Genomic DNA, 15,322 nt, shown 5'->3' with positions numbered 1-15,322 from the left:
GTTAAATGTTTGCGTAGGTGCTCATTATAAGCAGGTAGAATTGTTTCCTTGAAATGCCTAAGTGCTGTTTTATAATGTATGGAAAGAAACATACATACTAAAATAGCATGCTCATGTATTCAAACAGATTGCTATAAACCTGCCGTCTCCCATCGTGATTTGAACAGCCGTAATGTATTGGTGAAAAATGATGGAACATGTGTCATCAGTGATTTTGGTCTCTCCATGAAACTAACTGGAAATAGACTGGTGCGCCCTGGTGAGGAGGACAATGCTGCAATTAGTGAGGTGAATATGAAAAGGAAATCTGAAGGATCTTGTTGTTGTTGTTTAGTCATTAAGTCGTGTCCAACTCTTTATGACCCCATGGACCAGAGCACACACTGCCTCCTGGAGTTTGGTCAAATTCATGTTGGTAACTTCAATGACACTGTCCATCCATCTCGTCCTCTGTCGTCCCCTTTTCCTCTTGCCTTCACACTTTCCCAACATAAGGGTCTTTTCCAGGGAGTCTTCTCTTCTCATGAGATGGCCAAAGTATAGGAGCCTCAGCTTCAGGATCTGTCCTTCCATTGAGCACTCAGGGTTGATTTCCTTCAGAATGGATAGGTTTGTTCTCCTTGCAGTCCAGGGGAGTCTCAAGAATCTCCTCCAGCACCACAATTCAAAAGCATCAGTTCTTCGGCGGACAGCCTTCTTTATGGTCCATCTCTCACTTCCATACATCGCTACTGGAAAAACCTTAGCTTTGACTTTGCGGACCTTTGTCAGCAAGTTGATGTCTCTGCTTTTTAAGATGCTGTCTAGGATTGTCATCACTTTCCTCCCAAGAAGCAGCTGTCTTTTAATTTCATGGCTGCTGTCACCATGTGAAGTGATCATAGAGCCCAAGAAGGTAAAATCTGTGGCTGCCTCCATATCTTCCCCTTCTATTTGCCAGGAGGTGATGGGGCCAGTGGCCATGATCTTAGTTTTTGGATTGTTGAGGTTCAGACCAGTTTTTACACTCTCCTCTTTCACCCTAATTAAGAGGGTCTTTAATTCCTCCTCATTTTCTGCCATCAGAATGGTATCATCTGCATATCGGAGGTTGTTGATATTTCTTCCAGTAATCTTAATTCTGTTTTGGGATTCCTCCAGTCCTGTCTTTCGCACAATGTATTCGGCATATAAGTTAAATAAGCAGGGAGACAATATACAGCCTTGTCATACTCCTTTCCCACTTTTGAACCAATCAGTTGTTCCATATCCAGTTCCAAATGTTGCTTCCTGTCCCACATATAGATTTCTCAGGATGTAAATAAAGTGGTCAGGCACTCCCGGTTCTTTAAGGACTTGCCATAGTTTGTTGTGGTCCACACAGTCAAAGGCTTTTGCGTAGTCAATGAAGCAGAAGTAGATGTTTTTCTAGAACTCTCTAGCTTTCTCCATAATCCAGCACATGTTAGCAATTTGGTCTCTAGTTCCTCTGCCCCTTCAAAATCCAGCTTGTACCTCTGGGAGTTCTCGGTCCACATAGTGCTGAAGCCTACCTTGTAGAATTTTGAGCATAACCTTGCTAGCGTGTGATATGAGTGCAATGGTACGGTAGTTGGAGCATTCTTTGGCACTGCCCTTCTTTAGGATTGGGATGTAGACTGATCTTTTCCACTCCTCTGGCCACTGCTGAATTGTCCATACTTGCTGGCATATTGAATGTAGCGCCTTAACAGCGTCATCTTTTAAGATTTTAAATCGTTCAACTGGAGTGCCTTCACCTCCACTGGCCTTGTTGTTAGCCATGCTTTCTAAGGCCCACTTAACTTCACTCTCCATGATATCTAGCTCAAGGTCAGCAACCACACTATCTGGGTTGTCCAGGACATCCAGATCTTTCTGGTATAATTCCTCTATGTATTCTTGCCACCTCTTCTTTATGGTGGCAAGAATACAGAAGTCTTCTGCTTCTGTAAGGTCCCTACCATTTTTGTCCTTTATCATGTCCATCTTTTCACAAAATGTTCCTTTAATATGTCCAATTTTCTTGAACAGATCTCTGGTTTTTCCCTTTCTATTATTTTCCTCTATATCTATGCACTGTTCATTTAAGAATGTCCTCTTGTCTCTCCTTACTATTCTTTGGAAGTCTGCATTCAATTTTCTGTAACTTTCCCTATCTCCCTTGCATTTGTTTCCCTTCTCTGCTATTTGTAAGGCCTCGTTGGAAAGCCACTTACTTTCTTGCATTTCCTTTTCTTTGCAATGGTTTTTGTTTTGTTGCTGCCTCCTGTGCAATGTTAGGAGCCTCCATCCATAGTTCTTCAGGCACTCTGTCCACCAAATCAAGTTCCTTAAATCTGCTCTTCACTTCCACTGTGTAATCATAAGGGATTTGGTTTTGATTAGACCTGGCTAACCCAGTGGTTTTTCCTACTTTTTTTAGTTTAAGCTTGAATTTTGCTATGAGAAGCTGATGATCAGAGCCATAATCAGCTCCTGGTCTTATTTTTGCCGACTGTATAGAGCTTCTCCATCTTTGGCTGCAGAGAATATAATCAATCTGATTTCGTATTGCCCATCTGGTGATGTCCATGTATAGAGTCACCTCTTATGTTGTTGGAAAAGAGTGTTTGTGATGACCAGCTTGTTCTCTTGAAAAAACTCTATTAGCCTTTGCCCTGCTTCATTTTGAACTCCAAACTTCCCTGTTGTTCCTTTTATCTCTTGACTGCCTACTTTAGCATTCCAATTCCTTTGGTGTCAGTTCTAGAAGGTGTTGTACGTCTTCACGGAATTGGTCAATTTCAGCCTCTTCAGCATTGGTGGTTGGTGCATAAACTTGGATTACTGTGATGTTGAAAGGTCTGCCTTGGATTCGTACTGAAATCATTCTATCATTTTTGAGATTATATCCCTGTACAGCTTTTCCCAATCTACTGTTGACTATCAGGGCTACTCCATTTCTTCTACGGGATTCTTGCCCACAATAGTAGACATGGTGATCGTCTGAATTGCATTCTTCCGTTCCCATCCATTTTAGTTCACTGACACCCAGGATGTCAATGTTTATTCTTGCCATCTCCTGTTGGACAACATCCAGCTTCCCAAGGTTCATAGATCGTACATTCCAGGTTTCCTATGCAGTTTCTTTGCAGCATCAGACTTTCCTTTCACTTCCATGCACGTCCACAGCTGAGCATCCTTTCGGCTTTGGCCCAACCACTTCATTAGCTCTGGAGCTACTTGTACTTGCCCTCCTGTCCTCTGAGGGGCTCATCTTCCAGCGTCATATTTTCTAACCTTTTGTTTCTGTTCATGGGGTTTTCTTGGCAAAGATACTGGAGTGGCTTGCCAATTCCTGCTCCGGGTGGATCACGTTTAGTCAGAACTCTCCACTATGACCTGTCTGTCTTGGGTGTCCCTGCACGGCATATCCCATAGCTTCTTTGAATTACTCAAGCCTCTTTGCCATGACAAGGCAGTAATCCATGAAGGAGAATCTGAAGGATGGAGATAGTTAAATGTACACTAGAAGAAAATAATTTTTGGCGGTATCTTTGGAAAATGCATTTTAGAAGGATCTTTAAAAATAAATTGGGTGAATGTAATGACAGTGCATCTTTTTTAAGAATCAATGGTTTATTTTAAATGTTCTTTACTCAGCTTTCATGTGCCCATCTTAGGATATTCATACAAAGTATGGTGTTGTGAACAGAGTAATGGATGAAGACTCAGGAGACCTGGATTCAGTTCCTGAGCTCTATATCATAGAAAATCTCTAGAATGTGTGTGGAACTGGTAAAGCCACTGTTTCTGTGACAATGTTGTTTGGTACCATGCAACGAGTTCAGCTGAGAATGATGAAACAATGAAAAGAGTATAAGCATTCCTTAAAATTGAATGCATTAGATTAGAATGGAGTAGCATAGCCCTGAAAAGTCTTTATGTTATTGCTGATGATATGTGGAGACTGCTAGTAAACATAATGGGATTTTTTTCCTTCTGATTTACCGTAAAAGATAAGAGCAGCAAAAAGAATTTCATAAATACTAAGCCAATATAAGACTGTCATAACATGTTCCTGCAGGTTGGGACAATCCGCTATATGGCCCCTGAAGTGCTGGAAGGAGCAGTGAACTTGAGGGATTGTGAGTCAGCTCTGAAGCAAGTAGATATGTATGCACTAGGTTTAATCTACTGGGAGATTTTTATGAGATGCACAGACCTGTTCCCAGGTAATGCATGAATTACTGAAATTCTCCTGTTCTAGCTACTTCTGTGCTATGTTTTGCGGGGGGTGGGGTCGGGGGGTCAATATGTTTGGTTTGGCTTGGTTGGTTTTTTCCCCATCTGCACTGAATTTAGAACATCAACTCTGTTGCAAAGCCCACAGTTCTTGATATTTAGTGATTTGTTGCATTTCACGTAGTGCCATCTGGTGTTACAGTCTGGAACTGAATTTTGTACTTTATGGCGAAGTATGTATCTTTGGTTACATAATAACTTAATCCTGCCCAGTAAGCTTTAGGTATTAAGGAAAGCTTACATGCTTAGTGGCAGTGCAGATGAGCAGATACCAAGGACATATCCACATGAGTCTTTTTGCAAGGCTTTCTGGTGCCAGGTCTTGAATATTGAGTCTACAGAAGCACCACCTGGACTCCCTCCCCACACCATTGTCACTGGCCTGTGGTAGATCGGGGATAGCTTATTTATTTATTTATTAGATTTTTACCCCACCCCTCTAAGACAACGTCTACTCGTTATGACTGTATTGTTAGTCCATTTGACAACTCACATCACATCTCTTGTTCATGCTTGTGAATTTAAAATAGGCTTCACATGTGAAGGAATGCACAAGACTGAATAAAACAAGAGGCAAAGACCATTCATACAGGTGTGGTAGACCTAATGTATGAATGAGTGAATAAATACAAGATTAACGTTCAGAACCTGCTAGAATAGCTATAATTGACATACATGATACCTTTTAAATATCTTAAGAATCCCTTTCTCTCAAGAAGACTTGAATACTCTGAGGAGATGCCCTCATATCAGCTGTCTCTGCAAAAGTGCACGATAGTACCAGAAGTATGCATGTGTTACTCCCAACATGGCTCAGGAGTGGCTATACAGTGGTGCCCTGCATAGCGACGTTAATCCGTTCTAAAAAAAAATCGCTATCCGGATTCCTCGCTATGCGGGGCAAAAAACCCCATAGGAACGCATTAAACCCCATTTAATGTGTTCCTATGGGGGGAACTCACAGTTCAGCGAAAATCCTCCATAGCGTGGCCATTTTGGCTGCCTGATAAGCGAGGAATCCGTCCCAGAAAACAGCAGGCGGCCATTTTGAAACCGCCGATCAACTGTTAAAAAAAGCATTGCTTTGCGATGATCGGTTCCCCAAGCAGGGAACCGATCATCACAAAGCACCACCAGCCAGTCAGCCAACCCTGGACGCCCGGGCTCTATGGCCGGGCGAGAGTGAGGGGGAGGGAGCACGGCTGTCTCCAGCCAGCGAGGGCTCGGAGGCAGGCAGCCGGGAAGGGGCACGCCTCTGACCGCCAGCCAGCCAGGCAAACCTGGACGCCCAGTCTCCTTGACGGGGCGAGGAGGAGGTCTCTGGCACGGCGCACCCCGCCCCCATCCAGACGCTGCCACCCTGATCCCGGTCCCGGGTGGGCACCTCCTCCTTTGCAGCGCTGTGGCTCGGCGCCCGCCCCAGGGGTGCAGCAGGGATCAGGGCCAGGCCTTTTGCCCCTCCTTCCCTCCCTCCTTCTGAGGTGCCAATCCGGAGCGCCCCCGCTCCCCCCAAAGGCCCGCCGGTCAGCTGTTCCAAAAGACAAGCCTTTGGGCTGCTTGCAGCGAAGCGCTTCTCCGGGAGCAGCCCAAAGGCCTGCCCGTCAGCTGTTCCAAAATATGGGCCTTTGGGCTGCTCCCGGAGAGGGGCTTCTCCGGAGCAGCCCACAGGCCCGCCTTTTGGAGCAGCTGACGGGCAGGCCTCTGGGCTGCTCCTGGAGAAGCGCTTCTCCGGGAGCAGTCCAAAGGCCCGCCTTTTGGAACAGCTGACGGGCGGGCTTTTGGGCTGCTCCCGGAGAAGCGCTTCCCTGCAAGCAGCCCAAAGGCCCGCCTTTTGGAACAGCTGACAGGCGGGCTTTTGGGCTGCTCCCGGAGAAGCGCTTCGCCGCGAACAGCCCAAAGGCCCGCCCGTCAGCTGTTCCAAAAAGCGAGCCTTTGGGCTGCTCCTGGGGAAGTGCTTCCCCGTGAGCAGCGCAAAGCCCGTTTTTTTTGAACAGCTGACCGGCAGGGCCTTTGTGATGAGCTTGGGGGAGCACTCCCCTGCAATCGTCGCAAAGCGAATTTTCCCCATAGGGGCCATTGCAAAGCAATCGTTCTTGCGATGGCAAAAAGTCCATCGTAAAGCGATTTCATCGCTAAACGGAGCGATCGTTATGCGAGGCACCACTGTATTTAATTTTAAAATTATACATTGCTTCTGTTTTCTTTTATTAATGTTGATACCCATACATTTCTATTAAAGTGTGTATGGTCATGGAATGTTATTCATACCATTATTGGAATGAGGTCATCTGATGCTTCATAGTTTGAAGATGAATCTGAGCTACATACAAATAAAGTAGTGAATTGTGCAAATGGGAGAAAGGATGGTACTTGATACCAGTATAAAAATGCATTCGCTCATGTAAATAAAAGTACATTTTTTAAAAAAAATCCATCAAGGCAGTATGCTTAATGGCTTCCAAAATAGAAATCTACCTATCCTCTGCTATAGAGGAATAAGGCACTTTGATTGTTAGCTTGGTCTTTATGTATCGTGTAGCATAGAAGAAGAAAGACTTTAGGAGGGTAGGAAAAAAACCAAAAAATGTTTCCTCTTTTCTTTTTTTTTTGGTTGGACTCTCATCAACCTTTCTTGCCCTTTGAGCCTTACAGTTCGCATGGCTTCTTATTTGTGAAGTAAATATAGTGGTGCCTCAACTTACAAACGTCCCTACTAAGGACCATTTCGAGTTACAACCAGCTCTGGCCGCAAAATTTTGCTTGAGCTTCCACTTACGAACAGAAATGGGCAGCGAAAAAGGCAGGAAATTCAAATTGCTAACTGTAGGTGGCGCCGAGGCTGCTGCTTTGTAGCTCTTTCACCCCAGCAGTTAGAGAGTGTGTGTCATTGTTGGAGGCTTGGGTCTGCCTCCTTCTGCTTCTGAAAGTGTGTGTGTGTTTGCAGGGCGGCTTCAGGCTGCCTTGTAAGGTAAGGTGTTGTTTTCTGCTATTTAAAAACTGTTCTGGGTGTTTTTGCAGCATGGTTTTGAGCTGGGGGGTTATGTTTCTATGCTGTGATGGGTCTTGGTTTTTTGTTTTTGTTTTTTTGCTTTTTGGGTTTTTTCCCCCATTTCCGATGGGTCTTGGGGGGTTTTTTTGTTGCTTTGCAGTGGTTTTCCCCATTTCCAATGGGTCTTGGGATTTTGTTTTATGGCTTTTTCACCCCATTTCTGATGGGTCTTGGGGGATTTGGTTGCTTTTGGGGGGCCATTTCTGATGGGTCTTGGGGTTTTTGGGGGGGTTCCCCCCATTTCCAACGGGTCTTGGGGGGTTTGTTTGTTTTTTTGTTTTCCCGCATTTCCGATGGGTCTTGGGGGGGTTGGTTCCTTTTTTGGGGGTTTTGCCCATTTCCAATGGGTCCTGCATGCTTCCCTTGCTTTTTCCTTTGTTTTCTTTGCATTTCTAACTTGCCCCCTTTGTTCTCTGTGCATTTCCGATCAGTTCCATTTGTTTTCTGTGCATTTCCAATGGGTCTTGCACACTTGATTGCTCTTCTCCCCCCCCCCCCTTCAGCAGGAAGGGATTAATCACGTTTCCAATGAGTCTTGCAGTGATGTTTTTGTTGATTTTTTTTCCTTTGGCCGGAACGGATTAATTGCATTTCAGTGCATTCCTATGGGAAATGGTGCTTCAACTCATGACCATTTTGAGTTACGCCCATCTTCTGGAACGGATTATGGTCGTAAGTGGAGGTACCACTGTATGAGACCAGCTGCAGTCTGAATATGGGAGGTATTTGTTTCTTTTCCACCTAGCCACAGTCAAATTCATCCCTGCATTGACTAGTCTGTGCCCTACACCACATGGTTCCAAGACGTCTGAAATAATTTATTTGTTGCATCCACCTATCTGCAGTTTTCCTGTTCTGCTTGATGAGTAGCTATAGTGAAAACTCTGAAAATATTTCTAGCTGTATATATGCCTCTTCTCCACATTTTTATGACTAATTGGGATAACAAACCAAATTTTGGTCCAGGAGAAAGTATGATAGCACCTCTTGCTGTGAGCCCACCTTATTTTATTTTTATTTTTTTCATGATTCCTTGCAATACACTTATGAATAAATTTCTCTGTGAACAGGAGAATCAGTACCAGAGTTTCAGACAGCATTCCAAATTGAAGTTGGAAATCACCCCACTTTTGAAGATATGCAAGTCCTTGTTTCAAGGGAAAAGCAACGACCAAAATTCCCAGAGGCCTGGAAAGAAAACAGCTTGGTGAGACTATGAAAGTGCATTCTAATTTTTGTTCTCATTAGATAAGAGTTATCTAAACTGCTGGAATGTGAAGCCATAACATTAGCTTTGTGTTCAAAAAATTGTCATTGTGAAACTTAGGAAAATATTATAAATAATTGAGTGCAAAATACATTGGCGATCAGAACATTTTATATGTTATTTTTAATAATTATGACTCTAAATTATCCAATATATCTTGACCAATACTAGGCAAGAGTCATCAGCATGTTCAAAAATAATAACTGGATCACATATATTTCAGAACACAATCTTAACTCCCCCAAATGGGCTCTGGCAGATTTTCTTCTTCCTGAGGTGACACTGGATCCAATAGGTTATTGCTGATGGGACTGAAAATACCTTCTAAAGTATTATTCTGGCCATCACATATTCAGAATAATTTCCAATGCTTCATTTTGGTCTCTGTGCCTCATACATAGGGATTAGTCCTGTGCATGCAAAGAGGAGCTCAGGAATGTCTAGATCTGAGTGGGAGTGTTTCGGCAAGTGTCTCTCCATCTCCTAGCAGAAATGATTGCACAGGGTTTCTCTCCTCCTCTCAGTTCCTTTTTTTCTTCTGTGCCTTCATAGAGCGTATGGAACACCCTGAGCTTAGTGCAGGCTTTTGAGTTGATCTTATCTGTCTTCAACAATTCTGTGCTTTATGCCTCAGGTATTGATGAACTGTTTCTTTGACAAGAGCACTCAGTTTGTCTCCTAGGTACATGGTTTCCCAGTATTTAAAAAACTTCATACAGTGCAGTAGCAAGATGTCCATGTCCTGAAGCCCAGTGGGGCTTCACTCAGCAGTCTTGCAGACAGACCTAATCATGGTCCTCCTACCATTAAGAAGAAGAAGAAGCAAAAGAAGGACAAAGAAGTTCCTAAGTTCCTCCCTCACAAGAATCCCTTCTGAAACAGTCTATCTACACCATCAATGGCAGTGCCCTCACCAAAGTGATCAGTGATACCACTGATGGGCAGGATTGTACCAACGATATGTACAGATTGTTTACCAGTGCTGCTCCTTTACTAGTGGATTATAGGAACTCGCCCTGTGTAGAGTTTCAGGGCAGACAAAAGCAAGTAGAAAGACAAGTATTAGATAAGAAAATATAAAATGTAAAGGCAACACATAGATTAACAGTGGTATTACTTCCAAACACTATGATTGCAGCCACAATGTACATGGCTTTGAAAGATGATTAAACAAATGCAAGGGCTGTTCATGATGTTTCTATGCTGCCTAGAGATCGCAGGCACCATGCCTCTGCCTCTGAATGCTAGTCTTCCTGTAAAACATCAGTGGGATATCGCTGTTATCTTGAGATATTGCTTGTGTGTGGGCTTCTTGCAGCATTTAGTTGGCTGCCGTGGGAAGAGAATACTAGAGTGGATGTACTTCTGGTGGGGGTCATCCACAGCTCTTATTTTTTCTAATGAGAGCATTACCTGACCCTTCAAAATAATGATCTTTAATTTTAAAAAATAAAGAACTAATTATATGATACTAGCACATCTCTGAAAATTGGGAGGTATAAGAAAGGGGTGGATGATACCATGCCATTTTGCTTTGCAGGCTGTGAGGTCACTGAAAGAGACAATCGAAGACTGTTGGGATCAGGATGCTGAAGCTCGGCTAACTGCTCAGTGTGCTGAAGAGAGGATGCAAGAACTGATGATGATTTGGGAAAGGAATAAATCAGTTAGCCCAACAGTTAACCCTATGTCCACAGCTATGCAGAATGAACGGTATGTAGTTTTAAACAGGTGGTTTGCATGTACATCCTTATTTCTAAAACCTGTGCAGTAAGGGTGATAATGCCATTTTTAATGTTGATTGTGTGTGCACATAGCTTTTGTTTGCTCTTCTCTCCCAATGCCTTTTCAGTGTTGTGCTTTAGATGCAGGAGTATTGCATTTTCTCAGCACTCTAATCCCAGTACAGTGGTACCTTGACTTACGAACTTAATCCGTATTGGAATGGTGTTTGCAAGTCGAAATGTTCATAAGTCGAAGCACTGTTTCCCATAGGAATGCATGGGAACGGAATTAATCTGTTCCAGCATTAAAAAAAACCCCAAAATAAAAATAAACAGAGCAAGTCCCACGCTGGGACTGCAAAATAAATAAATAAATAAATACAAAAACAAAACAACACAGCACAGCACAGAACCATAACCCCCCCAGTCCAAACCCACCCTCCAGAACCCACCCAGAACAGTTTTTTTAAAAAGGTAAAAGCAGCACTTACCAGTCCAAAGCCTCCCAGGCTTCCACTGCTGTTGTGACCACCGGCAGCAGGAGGCTTGAGCCTGACCAGGTTTCTTCGGCTGCTCGCCTCCCAGCTCCGCACCACCCTCCGTGGGCTGATGGCGGGAAATTCAAATGGCGGAGGGCAGCGAGGTGCGAGCAGGAGGCAAGCCGGGAGGCGAGCAGCCAAAGAAACCCAGCCAGCTCAAGCCTCCCGGCGTTGGGCGATTGCTGCCTCCTCCACGGCCGGGGGCGAACGGCCAAAGAAACCCGGCCAGCTCAAGCCTCCTGGCTCAGGGCTACCCCCACTGCATCCCTTTCCCTAACCATTGGGACAAAAGAGCTACAAAGAAGCAGCCTGTTCGCCACCAATAGTTAGTAAATTCAGATTTTCCCCTTCCCCCCCTGCCTTTTTATGTTTGTAAGTGGAAGCTCCGTTCGTAAGTCAAAACAAAATTTTGTGAATGGAGCAGTTCGTAAGTCAAAATGTTCGTAGGTAGGGACATTCACAAGTCGAGGTTCCACTTGTATTTATATACCTCAGAAAATGCGATACTTCTCCTGGATAACACTTTGGTTGTTCTGGTTGCTTTGTGGAACATGAGATGAAGTCTTCATATCCTTTCCATTTTTTTGCTGATGTAAATAGTTGCAGAAGTACCATAGTGGCTGAAATCCTGTTCTTAGCATAGTAAATCATAACTGGAGTAGGTCCATTGAATCATTGGGGATTTAGTGAGTTATCCTCTCTAAAAGTTTCATTGATTCAGGGGACTATTCTAGTTACAAATTATTACACTGAACAACAGGGCATCAGCCATTATGTTCTTCTTTTTTCTCTCAGTACACTTAGAAGGTGAACACAGTTGATTCTCTGCTGTACGAATATCCTGTTTATCTAAAGATAACCATAAAACATTTAGTTGTATCTCCTCCCCTTAACCCTTTCTTTCCTCTGTAGGCTTTTACAATATGAGACTAGAAGGATATTTGCAAACGTGAACATGCAAGTGTGTGTTTCTTTGGATGTTAAAGCCCTTTTTTCATGATACTAAATGTAAAGACAATCTGTAACTGGGCATAGTGTAGCTTTGTTTAAACTGCTCTGCTGCCTGGTACAGGAACATTAAAAAGTATTCTTGATTATGGAACTATTATACAGTACAATATAACTGGATTTAGTTCCTGAGAACATGAAGGAAAGCTATGGAAGACTGACTGATGTGGGCAAATGTCTCTCCTCCAAAGGGCAAATGAGGAGTGCTTTACTATCAGTGTCATAGAAGGTCTAAGGATCCTGGGGCACCTTGATACCCATAGGTTTATTGCAGAATAAATGCCATTGTAGCATTACCAATTTAGCCATAGCCAATAATAAATCCACATTTTAAAAAGTCTTGGAAATAACAGTGCTGTGAATAAGATAGCTATTATCAAAATCCAGAGTAGCTGTGTGTCTGCTTGCACTGTGAGTGCATAGCCAGTGAAGATAAGAAGTGAAGCAAACAAATCTAGAGTCTTACCAGGGGTGCCATTCTTGCAGCAAAACTCTCACAACAATTATACTTGCTGGGCAGATTTTGCATTATAAGTATGTTTTGGTGGAATTATTGTATTACGTACATACTCTTAATCCCTTTGTCTCTCTTTTTTAAAAGAAACTTGTCACACCATAGGCGTGTGCCCAAGATCAGACCATATCAAGATTACTCTTCCTCATCTTACATTGAGGACTCAATTCACCACACTGATAGCATTGTGAAGAATATTTCCTCTGAGCTTTCAGTGTCAAGCACACCGCTGGCACTTGGAGAAAAGAACAGAAACTCCATTAATTACGAGCGACAGCAAGCACAAGCTCGTATTCCTAGCCCAGAGACGAGTGTCACAAGCTTGTCAACGAATACTACTGCCACCAACACAACCGGCCTCACCCCAAGCACTGGTATGACCATCATATCCGAGATGCCTTATTCAGGTGAAACAAACCTCAGCGCTACAAACAGTATCCAACCGCTTGGGCTAACTCCTGTTTGTCTGCACCTAACAGAGGAGGACTTGGAGACCAACAAGCTGGATCCAAAGGAAGTGGACAAGAACTTAAAAGAAAGCTCCGATGAGAACCTGATGGAGCATTCCCTTAAGCAGTTCAGTGCACCCGATCCACTCAGCAGCACGAGCTCTAGCTTGCTTTACCCACTGATAAAACTAGCAGTAGAAGCGACAGGGCAACAGGACTTCACACAAGCTGGAAATGGCCAAGCATGTCTAATTCCAGATGTTCAGCCTGCTCAGGTTTACCCTCTTCCTAAGCAGCAGAACCTTCCAAAGAGGCCTACAACACTACCCTTAAACACCAAAAACTCAACAAAGGAGCCTCGGCTAAAATTCGGAGGGAAGCACAAATCAAACTTGAAGCAAGTAGAAACTGGAGTTGCCAAGATGAACACTATTAACGCTGCAGAACCTCATGTGGTAACAGTTACCACGAATGAAGTGGCAGGGAGGAGCCATACCGTAAACTCTCATGTTGTGCCAACTCAGTATGCCAATGGTTCTGTGCCATCTGGTCAAGCAAGCAGTTCCGGGGCACACAGAGCCCAGGAAATGCTGCAGAACCAATTTAGTGGGGAAGACAGTCGTCTGAATATCAACTCAAGCCCTGATGAGCATGAGCCTTTATTAAGAAGGGAGCAGCAAGTCAGCCATGATGAAAGCATTCTGGATCGTCTGGTCGATAGGAGAGAACGGTCGCTGGATAATGGCCGAACAAATGCCAACAACAACAACAACAGTAACCCGTGTCCAGGGCAAGATGTGCCCGTCCTTCGAAACCAGGGGGCAGCCCCAAGTTCTGGACAGGTCTACACCAGAAGAGCACAGAGGCCTAACTCACTGGATCTGTCATCTACAAATATTCTAGACGGATGTAGTATGCAGTGTGAGTTCTGATGGGACTTAATCAATGAACAACAGCCATGTTATTCTTAGAAATTAAGACTAACCTTGGTGACAACTAACCAAATTGTCATATGCACCCCTAAAAGTCAGGGTATTGGTAGTGCAGCTCAACAGGAACTTTTTGTCATCCTCCCTTGGAGCTGATTGCCTTTGTTTAGACTTGTCAGCAGCTTGCAAAGCAGCATGACAAATCTCAGCTATTGTTTTCTACTTGGGTGAAACAGTAAATGTAGTACAACAGGATGTAGGCATAATATTACAAATTATTTTGAAGAAGCAGTGTAATTGCCTATTGTTAATGCTTTCACATTTTGGAAAGCTTTCTTATTCTGAGAACTACTCTCTAGTGTTCTAGATCAGGAATGGGCAAAATGCAAACCATGAACCTCCTGATTCCCTTTGCCTAGCCCAAAAAGATCACTTAAAAAATGGCAAACAGCTGCTCCAGAAGCCTATTGAGGTACAAGTTGCCATTAAAGACTATTTAGGCTGGTAATTTCTTGCATTTAAAATAAGTCTTTTTTGGCTTGGAACGGGCTCAGCGTAGCCAATAACATTTCAATAACCTACTGGAGGCCTCTGGGGAGCTGTCTGTTTTTTGTTTGCTTGTTTTGTTTTTTAGATTTTAGAGAACATTCAGCAAGAGGGGGAGTTAGAGGGGGATGCAGTCCATCAAGGTCAAGGGGAGAATGAAAACGATCCTCAGACCTTCAGAAATTGCCCACCTCTGTTCTGGATGAACCTTAATGAGGGAATGAGCATAATAAAAGTTGGGGACAACACATATCCATATGTATCCTTATTCTTTCAGTTGAATCCAACAATGGTAATTTGTCAAGGATGGAAATGGTTCCTATTACTGCAAAAAATTGCATGTGTATTAGCAGTTTTAATAGTAGAGAAAAAGTGGCCTGTTTATTTGGGGATCAGAAGGAAGCAGACCAGGTGGTCTTTTGTGAAACTCATATTGGCTCAGCCAAAGTTTCCTGCCAACCATGGTTTGGATCATATAATCATATTTTACAACACAAAACAGGGTGTCAGCTCCCAACGGTATAGGCAAATCATAGTTTTAAATTGCTTTTTCCACCTTTTCCTTAGCACCACACACCAGTCTCTTAGTCTGAGGGCCTTAAGAATTGAACTGTGACTGGAACCATATGTTAGATCTGGCACCATGCTAAACTATCTCACCAACATTGTTTTCTAATCTCACTTCAAATCACGGTTTCTGATCTGGTTTGCCATTTGATTACTTTGTCATGGTCATTGCTAAAGCAAGTTGTACACCTGAATTAATATAAGTGAAAATCCCTGTTAGAACAGTTGCATTGGATCACACCTTCGCAAAAGTGGTTGTGCAAATGGTTCCACAACCTCTTGCACATCTGGTGACACAAGAAAAACTGTGTTGGGCTCCACAATAATTTTTAAGATACCCATCTGGTAGAATAGAAGGCCTTGTGCTAATGGATCTAAGGTAGGAGGCATTTTTAAATTACTATTTTAAACCACTGGTTTGAGAGGAACGCTTCTGTTGGCATTAG

At 43.4% G+C, this 15,322-nt stretch overlaps 1 protein-coding gene across 1 annotated transcript in view; it reads left to right on the top strand.

Annotated features, from left to right (window-relative positions):
* The window catches only part of BMPR2 (bone morphogenetic protein receptor type 2), a 134,146-nt gene that overhangs the window by 105,047 nt on the left and 13,777 nt on the right, over window positions 1-15,322 (top strand). The window contains exons 8-12 of the mRNA XM_020810353.3: window positions 128-288; window positions 4,067-4,214; window positions 8,404-8,540; window positions 10,141-10,313; window positions 12,473-13,755. Of these exons, the coding sequence (XP_020666012.2) occupies window positions 128-288; window positions 4,067-4,214; window positions 8,404-8,540; window positions 10,141-10,313; window positions 12,473-13,755 (1,902 nt within the window). The remainder of the gene's footprint in view (window positions 1-127; window positions 289-4,066; window positions 4,215-8,403; window positions 8,541-10,140; window positions 10,314-12,472; window positions 13,756-15,322) is intronic.

Source organism: Pogona vitticeps, chromosome 1 (genome assembly GCF_051106095.1).
Source record: "Pogona vitticeps strain Pit_001003342236 chromosome 1, PviZW2.1, whole genome shotgun sequence".
Lineage (NCBI taxonomy): Eukaryota > Metazoa > Chordata > Lepidosauria > Squamata > Agamidae > Pogona > Pogona vitticeps.
The sequence above is the reverse complement of the archived record's forward strand: the minus strand, read 5'-3'. Positions and strand labels throughout refer to the sequence as shown.